At 38.4% G+C, this 14,465-nt stretch overlaps 1 protein-coding gene across 1 annotated transcript in view; it reads right to left on the bottom strand.

Annotated features, from left to right (window-relative positions):
• The window catches only part of KIF5C (kinesin family member 5C), a 135,898-nt gene that overhangs the window by 63,854 nt on the left and 57,579 nt on the right, over nt 1-14,465 (bottom strand). The window contains exon 12 of the mRNA XM_063933751.1: nt 519-694. Coding sequence (XP_063789821.1) covers nt 519-694 — 176 coding nt within the window. The remainder of the gene's footprint in view (nt 1-518; nt 695-14,465) is intronic.

Genomic DNA, 14,465 nt, shown 5'->3' with positions numbered 1-14,465 from the left:
ATTTTTTCTATAAAGTAAAAGGTTTTATCTGATTACTTACTAATATGTAATATACTATAAAACCATTTTGAATTGGAGTACAGTGGCATATATAAAGATTCACTTAGCAAAACCGACCTTCATGCCATCTACACTCTGACTCTAAATGGCTGTAGGGCTCTAATGTAACATAGCTAGTGTTTAGCCAACTCTGTGCATGGTCATTCTTTAGCTTGGGAAGGGGACATTAGAGTGTAATCGTTAAAGGCCTCTGTGTAGTTATTCTGGGAGTAGTATAAAAACTGAGGCAGTGCTGACAGAGACCGGAGATAGTTTGGGTTGGTCTCTGTATGGTCATTAAATAACATTCCCTTAAATGTTCTTCTGAATCAGTAGAGCTATTAAAATGACCTGTTTAACACATGAAAAGTCCATAGCAATAATAATGTATTCTTTCCTTACTGTGAATGTGTTACTAAATTCAATAACATAATCATCCAGAACACACATGAAACCAAGAAGCAGCATTTTGATCAAACCTTATCATCCAGCTGTCGGTACAAACAAACAATATCTTCATCATATTTCTTCTTTTCCTCAGATGAGATGCTGGCCACTGCCAGGGGCAGATTATCAATGACCGGTGTGTTATCACATGGCTCCAGGGTCTTTTGATCCTTTGCACTGATTTGTTCATCTAGCGGCACTGCTTCACCTGTAATATAAAATGCATTCCCTATTAATCTTTACGTAGCACTGACACTGTGGGGGATATTCAATTGTTTGAAGTCAGTTGGGTGTCTGTTTTTTCCTATCTAATAGACATGAAAAACCAGACACCCAACTGACTTATCAAATAATTGAATTTCCCCCTTTGAGTGATATTAAAAAGAACATGTCCTAATACCAAAGCAGATTGCAGAAGCATTATATCGAGCTGCATACATAGTCTTCGCGCATCATTAACAACCCCCTCCCCAGGTCCCCGTTGCTCGCCTGCCGTCGCTCCCACCACATCGGCAAGTATGTATGCACATGCCGGTATGTAATGTTTTCAAAAATCTGACACAGACAAATATAAACAAAAGAAATAACCACATATGGTCTATATAAAGTTTTAATAACAATAAAAATTAGCAATATAATATAAAAAATGCACATGAAGTCCTCCTATCTTTAAAAGGAATAAATGTCTGTGTGACTCTTAACAGTTTAAATAGTTGCTGTGATAACCAGGGATAGATGAACCCAGGTGTATAAAACATAAACCTCAGTGCATACAAGTGTCTCTAGAAATGTTGAAGACAGTTAAGACCTATTTTCCCCATAAACACATAGTAAATGGTTTATAAATGTATAACATCCAGTTATCAGCATGTATGAGGCTCACCCTGTAAGACACTCCTAAATCTAAAATACAAATTCAGAAGTTCCAATAGTGCGCACAGCAGCTAGTGCAGTAATCTAAAAGAGGCTTCTGCTACCTCCACCACAATATAGATACAAACGATAGATAGAATACTGCTTCACCAGTGCTGTCATTTACGATGATATGATTCACAATATATTTCTCTCTGTTTCACACACCGGTCCTCCTCTTGTATCGGAAAAACCACAACGCCTTGGGGCAGATGTATTAAGCCTGGGGAAGTGATAAAGCAGTGATAAGTGCAAGGTGATAACGCACCAGCCAATCAGCTCCAATATGTAAATTGACAGAAGCTGATTGGCTGGTGTGTTATCACCTTCCACTTATCACTGCTTTATCACTTCTCCAGGCTTAATACATCTGCACCCTTGTCTCAAAGGTTACTGGAAAAGGAAGCAATATGCAGAAACATAGTGTGATACTGTATAAATGGCATAATTTATTACATCACACAAAAGGTTTTAAAAGCAGATAATAACACCATACAAATTTGTAAAATCCTTAAAAAGGGAAAATAATGGGCACACAATTGTGGCATAGACATTCACAATCGGCTGCCCCGCTCAGATTGGTTGAAAAATTGGCCAATTACCGTCTGTTAGAGAGAACTGGCTCACGTCAGTTCTTAAAAAAGAGTGTATATCCAGTGAGTGTACCTCCCAGCTGCGGCAAGGGGATTCTCTGGCCTCAGGTCCCTTTCACACGCCGGATTAGTCCTAGTGCACCACCATCCGTCCAAACGGCGGATCTGTCCAAGGGCACCCACGCGTGGGTAGTCAGAACGCATGGGTGCCCTTGGACAGACCCCCTGTTTGGACAGATGGTGGTGCACTAGGACTAATCCGGCGTGTGAAAGGGACTTGAGACCAGAGAATCCCCTTGCTGCAGCTGGGAGGTACACTGGATATACACGCTTGTAAGAACTGACGTGAGTCAGTTCTCTCTAATAGCAAGTAATTGGCCAATTTTTCCACCAATTTGAGGGAGGCAGTCCGATTGTGAATGTCAATGCCACAATTGTGTGCCCATTTTCCCCCCCTTTTTAAGGATTTTACAAATTTGTGTGCTGTTATTATCTGCTTTGGAAACCTTTTGTGTGATGTAATAAATTATGCCATTTATACAGTATCACACTATTGTCCTTATTTATCATTGTCATTCTGGCTTGTTTTTCGTATGTAGTGATAAGTAGGTTTTTTTTATTTTGTATTAAACCACCCCAGCTGTGTCTTTAGTTGGTGCTATCTTTTAGCACCCTGCCATGCTCCCTCCATTTCTTTCTGTATGAATCTTTATTTATCAAACTGTTTTGAGCCTGTTTTAGTACTCGTTGTGCTGTTTCTACCTCGCCGGCTTCCTTCCTCTGTTATACTGTGCTGACGGCGCTATGCACTGTGTCTCCGTCTGAGACTCCCGGTTCGGCTCCCATAATCCCCCGCTCCTTGTATATCCTCATAGCAACGGCTTGTGAGGGCGTTACTCTTTCTCTGTCAGTTTCCCGGTTCCCTGCTTGCGGCGTCCGGAAGCTATTACTGCGCATGTGGCGCGAATGGACGAGGATGGTGCATGCGCAATAATCTGGACACGGCATCACTATTTTTCATTCGCCAGCACTGCTGGAAAGAAAGCAGCGCTGACAAGGCAAATTACATTAACGCTCACCGTGGTATAAGCTCATCATAAATAGATGAGCTCACAGTCAAAATACCACGGTGAGTGCTAATGAAAAATACCACTTCACGGGGAGCAGCTTGACAAATAAGGGCATATGTTTTTGAATATTGCTTCCTTTTCCAGTAACCTCTGAGACAAGGCGTTGTGGTTTTTCCGATACAAGTGGAGGACCGGTGTATGAAACAGAGAGAAATATATTATGGGACTTGGAGTATGGTATTGTCTGCGCTAACTCCTCTACAGAAAGACAGATAGAATAGAAAAAGAAAAAAGGAGGAAGAAAGTATGACAAGAGTGACAAACAAAATGATGCAGCCGTAGATTAAACCAGTACCCTCACTGGTTGGAATTAATTACATGCAGAATTCTTGGCGCAACATTTAAAGACAAAGACTGATGTCAGACTGAAAATAACATTTAATATCAAGTTAAAAAATAGTTTAATAAGCATAAAATTAAATTAAAAAATGATAAGTTCATTCAATGGATATAGTCCACTCTGTAATGAACCAATTCAAAATTAAAAGTCAATGCCTCAACGGCAAAAATTGTCCTGAGACCTGGTATCCTTAGCCAAATAGGCTTTATGATGTATTTTATTAAACCAGTCTATAGCAGTATTCCAACGGTACAGCCTCTTGTCTTTCTACACTTTGCTCTGTAAATAGCTTAATCCACATTGGGAACTTTTCCGCAGCATACAGTCATATAGATAACTTTATGGGGGTAAATCCACTATTTTTCTGGTGACACTTTAGCCGATTACAGCGCTCATGTACCTGTTACTGGTAGTATGGTGGATCCGTTACACAAAGGGGGCGACCCGGCACCGGTCTAAAAATAGTTTTTGATTACAGAAAAACCAAATTTGGACAATTTTCAAGTAAAATCTTTAATATAATGTCCAGTTTGGGGGTGCGCCCAGAGCCAGTGACATATGCATAAACAAAAGGGAGAAAGAAGAAGGCTCTTGTGTGGGCGCACTCATTAATGGTAGTTAAATAACTAGAATGAATAACACTAGGTTGATTAGTCAGCAGATAAAACAAAATTTATTTGGAAATATTAGGAATATAATTGCCCCTGGTTGAGGAGATGTGAATGATCCCAGATAAAAATGTTCTGGTCCTGCCTCAGGAAATGAGATGGAGAGGGGTAGAGACACTGCAAGTCATAAACCCTTTCTCACCCGGCCAGTACAGATGATCTGTGTTAATGAGATCAATTAAGTCAATTGATTTTAGATTCTGTCATAATCCTAATGAAGGAATAACAGCTATTATGGCAATGAGTGATAATAGAAACAAATCAAAGGATATACCAGGGTAAAGAAAGAAAAGGATAGGAACAAATGGTGATGCTGCTGTTGGAGTCACATACCACACATCATATGCAATGATTGATGTTCTACAACACTGAGTATTCCCTGTGAGTCTCCACCTCAGGTACTAACTCAGCCCACACTGTTTCGCTTCCAAGATCGGACGAGATCGGGCATTAGCAGTGTGGTTTGATAGTAGAAGGATTTGGTCAGACGTCCAATGAGAGTGCACCTATATAGGGGGGGATAATTAGCTGGGTCTTATAGATACAGTGTGGATCTGCTTTTTGTGTTAGGCAGGAGACATCAAGTCCCACACCGGTGGTATTGTGTCCCTGGATCACAAATGAGAGTCCACGAAAAAGGAAGATATATAGATTTATGAAAAAAACGAAGATATATAGATTTATGAAAAAAACCCTAAAAAGGAAAATGGAGATCAATTAGGCTGTAGTTATTAGGGACGGGTGATAAAAATTACCCGTCCGTATAGATACAAATGGATAAGGAAACACGGATCAAGAAATTTTTTTATATATATGTGTACATTGGTACTGGTGTAAGGAACAGAAAATATGTCAAAGATAATTGTAGATACAAATAAATAGTACTGGTATATGCAATGAAATAATCACTAGTGACATGGGTGTCATTAGAAACACTTTGTGTGAATTGGAGCTGTTATAATCATTAGGATATAGGGAAATAGACATGAAATTCTCATATAACCCATGCAGCAATATGACAACAGGATCTGCAGGAGGAAAGTCAAAGAAGAATGCAGTATTACTTTCCTATAAAATGCAGTTTTTAATCCTGATGCAATAAACTAAGATGCATAAGCCTGGAAAAAGGCATAAATGAAGCCACACAAAAAGCAGATAAATAGTACTGGTATATGCAATGAAATAATCACTAGTGACATGGGTGTCATTAGAAACACTTTGTGTGAATTGGAGCTGTTATAATCATTAGGATATAGGGAAATAGACATGAAATTCTCATATAACCCATGCAGCAATATGACAACAGGATCTGCAGGAGGAAAGTCAAAGAAGAATGCAGTATTTCTTTCCTATAAAATGCAGTTTTTAATCCTGATGCAATAAACTAAGATGCATAAGCCTGGAAAAAGGCATAAATGAAGCTGCACGGATATAGATACAATTTCTATGACAGCTGGGCAAAAATTAGCCCAAAAATGGCAGGATGGAATGATCTGACCTGAGGCTAGGAGTGAATCACTTGCAGTTGGACAAAACAGGACCCATTGGAATGGAAAACATGTTTCACCCCTGTGGGGCTTGCTCACTTCCTGAACAGCTTCATTTATGCCTTTTTCCAGGCTTATGCATCTTAGTTTATTGCATCAGGATTAAAAACTGCATTTTATAGGAAAGAAATACTGCATTCTTCTTTGACTTTCCTCCTGCAGATCCTGTTGTCATATTGCTGCATGGGTTATATGAGAATTTCATGTCTATTTCCCTATATCCTAATGATTATAACAGCTCCAATTCACACAAAGTGTTTCTAATGACACCCATGTCACTAGTGATTATTTCATTGCATATACCAGTACTATTTATCTGCTTTTTGTGTGGCTTCATTTATGCCTTTTTCCAGGCTTATGCATCTTAGTTTATTGCATCAGGATTAAAAACTGCATTTTATAGGAAAGTAATACTGCATTCTTCTTTGACTTTCCTCCTGCAGATCCTGTTGTCATATTGCTGCATGGGTTATATGAGAATTTCATGTCTATTTCCCTATATCCTAATGATTATAACAGCTCCAATTCACACAAAGTGTTTCTAATGACACCCATGTCACTAGTGATTATTTCATTGCATATACCAGTACTATTTATTTGTATCTACAATTATCTTTGACATATTTTCTGTTCCTTACACCAGTACCAATGTACACATATATATAAAAAAATTTCTTGATCCGTGTTTCCTTATCCATTTGTATCTATACGGACGGGTAATTTTTATCACCCGTCCCTAATAACTACAGCCTAATTGATCTCCATTTTCCTTTTTAGGGTTTTTTTCATAAATCTATATATCTTCGTTTTTTTCATAAATCTATATATCTTCCTTTTTCGTGGACTCTCATTTGTGATCCAGGGACACAATACCACCGGTGTGGGACTTGATGTCTCCTGCCTAACACAAAAAGCAGATCCACACTGTATCTATAAGACCCAGCTAATTATCCCCCCCTATATAGGTGCACTCTCATTGGACGTCTGACCAAATCCTTCTACTATCAAACCACACTGCTAATGCCCGATCTCGTCCGATCTTGGAAGCGAAACAGTGTGGGCTGAGTTAGTACCTGAGGTGGAGACTCACAGGGAATACTCAGTGTTGTAGAACATCAATCATTGCATATGATGTGTGGTATGTGACTCCAACAGCAGCATCACCATTTGTTCCTATCCTTTTCTTTCTTTACCCTGGTATATCCTTTGATTTGTTTCTATTATCACTCATTGCCATAATAGCTGTTATTCCTTCATTAGGATTATGACAGAATCTAAAATCAATTGACTTAATTGATCTCATTAACACAGATCATCTGTACTGGCCGGGTGAGAAAGGGTTTATGACTTGCAGTGTCTCTACCCCTCTCCATCTCATTTCCTGAGGCAGGACCAGAACATTTTTATCTGGGATCATTCACATCTCCTCAACCAGGGGCAATTATATTCCTAATATTTCCAAATAAATTTTGTTTTATCTGCTGACTAATCAACCTAGTGTTATTCATTCTAGTTATTTAACTACCATTAATGAGTGCGCCCACACAAGAGCCTTCTTCTTTCTCCCTTTTGTTTATGAGTATGGTGGATCCCCCGTCTCTGCCATCCTCGTTCCCCTCTGATAATGTCAGCCGCCTCCCAGAGCCGCGGTGATCCGTCGTTCTACACAGCTGGCAGTCTGTGGAACGCACCGCTCTGGCTTCCGGTTTCGCGGTTTCCGGCTTCCGGTGACGTTAGCCGGCGTGTGTGTGTGGTCCGTAGAAGATTCGGGCTCGTACTTGCTGTAGAACAGTGGTGCAACTTACAACGCGTTTCCCCCCTTAGGGGCTTCGTCAGGGATAGCTGCTTCCAAAATGTAGTCCTCTTTTAAAGGTTACATTAATTGATCCTAATTGCATAATTGCTTTTTTAACTCTTGTATGGCATAAAAAAATTTTCACATGTGTGAAAAAATCCATTCAGTCTGACATGAAAAATAGAAGAAGAGGAAAGAGAGAAGGAAAGTTAAAAAAGGGGGGGCGGGGGTGGACAAAAGTGCACATGTGCATATATACGTCTGTACTCAGGAAAAATAGGGGTGCAATATTGTAACTGTTTTTATACTTTTTTTTTTTTTTTTTTAAATTTATTATAAAAAGGCAGCCAAGTCAAAATCTATATTAAGACCCTTGGGGATGATAGAATCAACTTGATAAATCCACTTTGCTTCCTCCTTAGATATTTCTGTTATTTTGTCGCCACCTCTCCAGTTGTTTTTAATCTTTTTTATCCCCATAAAATTCAATCCTTCAGGGTTGCTATTGTGATAGTTCTTGAAATGTACTGGGACGCTGTGTGTTTCTACATTATTTTTTATATTGCGTATATGTTCTGCAATTCGGCTTTTTAGGGGTCTGATGGTCCTGCCTACATATTGTTGCCCACAAGGGCATTCTAGTAGGTAAATAACCCCCTTTGTATCGCACGTAATTTCATCTTCTATTTTGAATTCCCTTCCATTGGTGTTCGAGGAGAAGGTTTGGATCCCTTTAGTGCTTGTCTTTTTTGAATTTTTACAATTCTGGCATCTCAAACAATGGTGAAATCCCTTTTTTCTTCTTCCCTCGCTCATCCAAGTTTGTGCTTTCTCTGTTATTGCATCAGGTGGTAAAGTGCTTTTTACTAATGAGGATCTAATGTTCTTAGCTCTACGGTATATCATTCGTGGTTTCTTAGGGAGTACTCTACTTAATTTTTCATCTTTTAATAAAATCGGCCAGTATTTGTACAAGATTCTTTCCAAGTTGTGTGATTGAGAACTGTATTGGGTAATAAACGCTACTTCATTGTCCATTTTGTCTTCCTTCTTTTTTGGAGCCAATAACGTTTTTCTATCCACTTTTAGTACTTCCTCATAATTAGATTTTAATTCTGCTTCATCATATCCTTTTTCCATGAATCTCTTCGTCATTTCATCAGCCTGTTTTTCGAAATCTTCCTTTTTTGAGCAATTCCTTTTGAGTCTCTTAAACTGGCCCTTTGGAATATTGCGGAGCCAGTTTGGATGATGGGCGCTGGTTTTCTCAATATAGGTGTTGCAGTCCACTTCTTTAATGTGCGTTCTAGTTTCCAATGTGTTTTTTTCCACATAAATTTCCAAATCCAGAAATATTGCTTTTTCCTTACTGCAATTGGCGGTGAAATGGAGATTTAGTTCATTACGATTCATGTATATGATGAAATTGTCTAGTTCTTCTTGGGTTCCTGACCAAATGAATATAACATCATCTATGAATCTTTTCCATAGCTTGATGTTCTCCCGCATGGGGTTGTTGTTCCAGATATTTCTGTTTTCCCATTCCGCTACGAATAGATTTGCGTATCCCGGCGCGAATTTCGTGCCCATCGCGGTCCCGCGGATTTGCCTGCAATACGTGTTTTCAAACCAAAAGTAATTGTGACCTAAAATGAAATTAATGGACTCAATAATGAAGTTAATCTGGCGGTGATGAATGGTGCTATCCTCACATAGAATTTTTTCCACAAATCTGCATCCTGCATCATGTTCAATTACACTGTATAAAGAGGTTATATCGCAAGTGACCAAAATGTAGCCATCCTTCCATTCGAAGTCCTCTAGACCTTGCAGAATGTCCATTGAATCCCTTAAATGACTTTTTTGTTTGGAAACCAATGGCTGCAGAAATTTATCAATGTATTCGGATAGATTACTCGTAAGGGAATTAATTCCGGCAACTATTGGCCTTCCTGGCGGGTTCTTTTTATCTTTATGTATCTTCGGCAAGATATAGAATACAGGTAATATCGGATGTTCTTGATTGATGTACTCATATTCTTTTTTATTTAAAATTCCAAGGTGTAGTGCTTCCCTTAGCAGATTTTCCAATTCTATTTTATATTCCCCTGTGGGGTCTTTGGATAGTATCTCATAAGTGGATGAATCTTCCAAGATTTTATTTGCTTCTTTTATATATTGTGGCCTATCCATAACCACCAGGCCGCCTCCTTTATCCGCTGGTTTGATACATATGTTTGTATTGGTTTCCAGTTCTTTTAGTGCTTCCTTTTCCTGTTTTGACAAGTTATATTTTCTACTTTTGGTACTAAGGTCTTCTATCTCCTTTTCTACCATGCGTTGGAATGTCTCCACAAAGGGACCCTTTTGGTGACTTGGGAAAAACTTAGATCGATTTTTAAGAGTGGTGTGTTCATACATGGAGGTTATGTTGTTTTCCATTTTTTCTGTAGGTGTCTTCATAAAGTATTTTTTTAGTGTTAATTTACGTATAAATTGATGTAAACTAATATAGGTATCAAATTTATTTAAATTCTTTTGAGGTGCGTATTTTAACCCTTTACTCAAAACTTCTTCCTGATGTTTGCTTAAGATGGTACTACTAATATTAAAAATCCCCTCTGTTTTTACTTCCTTATTTTTGGTCTTGCTCCTTTCAAGTACTCCTCCTCTCTTTCCTCGCTTGGTCTTAACTTTCTTTTTTGGTTTGAATTCCGCTCTGCTTTTTTTATTGGCGTAGTTAACCCTGCCAATCCTAAAAAACGATCCATATTTTCGTCAGCACTGCCATCGTGTTCTTGATCTCTTTTATTGCCCACTTTGGCATCTCTTCCTTTGGTATAGGTTTCCAAGTTCATGAGCAGTTCTTTTTTTGTTATAATACTTTCCCTCTTGGCTTCATTTATTCCCTTTTGGTACCCTTCCATGGCCTTGAAGTACCTATGTTCATAGTTGGATATGTTTTTCTGTCTGCCCTCATATATTCTTTGATTGGATGTTGTTCTATCTCTTGGAAAATTCCTCCTTCTTACTTCACCACCATTCCTCCATTCGTTGTATTGTGTTCGTCCCCTAGGGGTATGTTGTCTTTCCCGATTGATGTAATCCTGCTTGATTCCATATCTTCCATAGTCCGTTCTTTTGAAGGAGTGTAGTCTTCCTCTCATTCCATATTGCTGATCTTGATGGAAATTCCTCTGTTGATACTGCATTTTGCCTAACTCCCTTGACCTATTTTCATTTTGATTCCTAATCTCTCTATCTTCTTGTTCAATTTGTGGGCGATTCACTTCCTGTGTTCCCCTACTTATTTTCTTTCTGTAACCATCCTTGTAGTCCTGAAGGTCTCTTCTGTATTTTTTTTGTTTGATTTTAATCACTTCATCCTCTACGGAGTTGAGGTGTTGTTGTGTTATATCCTCCAGTTTCTTATATTCCTCTAGGTGTTGAATTGGGGATAGTTTTTCTTGTACTACCCCAATTTCCTTTTCAATCACCTTCAGACTCCTTTGCCTATCTTTGACAATAAGCTCCATAAGTTTACGTGAGCAGTCATCCAAAATTTGATTCCATTGTATCCCAAATGACTCATCAGTTGAAGCAAATGAAGCTTCCTTATTAATTCTGAGACCTCTCCGAATTAATTTGTTTTCCAAATATTTAGTTAGCGTGGTGGCGTCCCACCATTGCTTTATCTCTGATATGAGTAATTTCTCATATCTAAGAAAAAGAGTACACACATTGTCCGTTTGAATAACTGTTTCCTGAGGTAGTTCTTCTTCACAAAAAATGTTTAACTTTTCCATTCGTTCCTGTCTTAGAATCAACATTTTTATATATAATAGGTTTGGAGTGCAGCTGACAATCTTTAGGGTTGAGAAATGGGACTTGGAGTATGGTATTGTCTGCGCTAACTCCTCTACAGAAAGACAGATAGAATAGAAAAAGAAAAAAGGAGGAAGAAAGTATGACAAGAGTGACAAACAAAATGATGCAGCCGTAGATTAAACCAGTACCCTCACTGGTTGGAATTAATTACATGCAGAATTCTTGGCGCAACATTTAAAGACAAAGACTGATGTCAGACTGAAAATAACATTTAATATCAAGTTAAAAAATAGTTTAATAAGCATAAAATTAAATTAAAAAATGATAAGTTCATTCAATGGATATAGTCCACTCTGTAATGAACCAATTCAAAATTAAAAGTCAATGCCTCAACGGCAAAAATTGTCCTGAGACCTGGTATCCTTAGCCAAATAGGCTTTATGATGTATTTTATTAAACCAGTCTATAGCAGTATTCCATCCGATATTACCTGTATTCTATATCTTGCCGAAGATACATAAAGATAAAAAGAACCCGCCAGGAAGGCCAATAGTTGCCGGAATTAATTCCCTTACGAGTAATCTATCCGAATACATTGATAAATTTCTGCAGCCATTGGTTTCCAAACAAAAAAGTCATTTAAGGGATTCAATGGACATTCTGCAAGGTCTAGAGGACTTCGAATGGAAGGATGGCTACATTTTGGTCACTTGCGATATAACCTCTTTATACAGTGTAATTGAACATGATGCAGGATGCAGATTTGTGGAAAAAATTCTATGTGAGGATAGCACCATTCATCACCGCCAGATTAACTTCATTATTGAGTCCATTAATTTCATTTTAGGTCACAATTACTTTTGGTTTGAAAACACGTATTACAGGCAAATCCGCGGGACCGCGATGGGCACGAAATTCGCGCCGGGATACGCAAATCTATTCGTAGCGGAATGGGAAAACAGAAATATCTGGAACAACAACCCCATGCGGGAGAACATCAAGCTATGGAAAAGATTCATAGATGATGTTATATTCATTTGGTCAGGAACCCAAGAAGAACTAGACAATTTCATCATATACAGGTTGAGTATCCCATATCCAAATATCCGAAATACGTAATATTCCGAAATACGGACTTTTTTGAGCGAGAGTGAGATAGTGAAACTTTTGTTTTCTGATGGCTCAATGTACACAAACTTTGTTTGTTTAATACACACAGTTATTAAAAATATTGTATTAAATGACCTTCAGACTGTGTATATAAGGTGTATATGAAACATAAATGAATTGTGTGAATGTAGACACTTTGTTTAATGCACAAAGTTATAAAAAATATTGGCTAAAATTACCTTCAGGCTGTGTGTATAAGGTGTATATGAAATATAAATGCATTCTGTGCTTAGATTTAGGTCCCATTGCCATGATATCTCATTATGATATGCAATTATTCCAAAATACGGAAAAATCCGATATCCAAAATACCTCTGGTCCCAAGCATTTTGGATAAGGGATACTCAACCTGTACATGAATCGTAATGAACTAAATCTCCATTTCACCGCCAACTGCAGTAAGGAAAAAGCAATATTTCTGGATTTGGAAATTTATGTGGAAAAAAACACATTGGAAACTAGAACGCACATTAAAGAAGTGGACTGCAACACCTATATTGAGAAAACCAGCGCCCATCATCCAAACTGGCTCCGCAATATTCCAAAGGGCCAGTTTAAGAGACTCAAAAGGAATTGCTCAAAAAAGGAAGATTTCGAAAAACAGGCTGATGAAATGACGAAGAGATTCATGGAAAAAGGATATGATGAAGCAGAATTAAAATCTAATTATGAGGAAGTACTAAAAGTGGATAGAAAAACGTTATTGGCTCCAAAAAAGAAGGAAGACAAAATGGACAATGAAGTAGCGTTTATTACCCAATACAGTTCTCAATCACACAACTTGGAAAGAATCTTGTACAAATACTGGCCGATTTTATTAAAAGATGAAAAATTAAGTAGAGTACTCCCTAAGAAACCACGAATGATATACCGTAGAGCTAAGAACATTAGATCCTCATTAGTAAAAAGCACTTTACCACCTGATGCAATAACAGAGAAAGCACAAACTTGGATGAGCGAGGGAAGAAGAAAAAAGGGATTTCACCATTGTTTGAGATGCCAGAATTGTAAAAATTCAAAAAAGACAAGCACTAAAGGGATCCAAACCTTCTCCTCGAACACCAATGGAAGGGAATTCAAAATAGAAGATGAAATTACGTGCGATACAAAGGGGGTTATTTACCTACTAGAATGCCCTTGTGGGCAACAATATGTAGGCAGGACCATCAGACCCCTAAAAAGCCGAATTGCAGAACATATACGCAATATAAAAAATAATGTAGAAACACACAGCGTCCCAGTACATTTCAAGAACTATCACAATAGCAACCCTGAAGGATTGAATTTTATGGGGATAAAAAAGATTAAAAACAACTGGAGAGGTGGCGACAAAATAACAGAAATATCTAAGGAGGAAGCAAAGTGGATTTATCAAGTTGATTCTATCATCCCCAAGGGTCTTAATATAGATTTTGACTTGGCTGCCTTTTTATAATAAATTTAAAAAAAAAAAAAAAAAAAGTATAAAAACAGTTACAATATTGCACCCCTATTTTTCCTGAGTACAGACGTATATATGCACATGTGCACTTTTGTCCACCCCCGCCCCCCCTTTTTTAACTTTCCTTCTCTCTTTCCTCTTCTTCTATTTTTCATGTCAGACTGAATGGATTTTTTCACACATGTGAAAAAATTTTTATGCCATACAAGAGTTAAAAAAGCAATTATGCAATTAGGATCAATTAATGTAACCTTTAAAAGAGGACTACATTTTGGAAGCAGCTATCCCTGAAGAAGCCCCTAAGGGGGGAAACGCGTTGGAAGTTGCACCACTGTTCTACAGCAAGTACGAGCCCGAATCTTCTACGGACCACACACACACGCCGGCTAACGTCACCGGAAGCCGGAAACCGCGAAACCGGAAGCCAGAGCGGTGCGTTCCACAGACTGCCAGCTGTGTAGAACGACGGATCACCGCGGCTCTGGGAGGCGGCTGACATTATCAGAGGGGAACGAGGACGGCAGAGATGGGGGATCCACCATACTACCAGTAACA

Source organism: Pseudophryne corroboree, chromosome 7 (assembly GCF_028390025.1).
Source record: "Pseudophryne corroboree isolate aPseCor3 chromosome 7, aPseCor3.hap2, whole genome shotgun sequence".
NCBI classification, from domain to species: Eukaryota; Metazoa; Chordata; class Amphibia; order Anura; family Myobatrachidae; genus Pseudophryne; species Pseudophryne corroboree.
The sequence above is the reverse complement of the archived record's forward strand: the minus strand, read 5'-3'. Positions and strand labels throughout refer to the sequence as shown.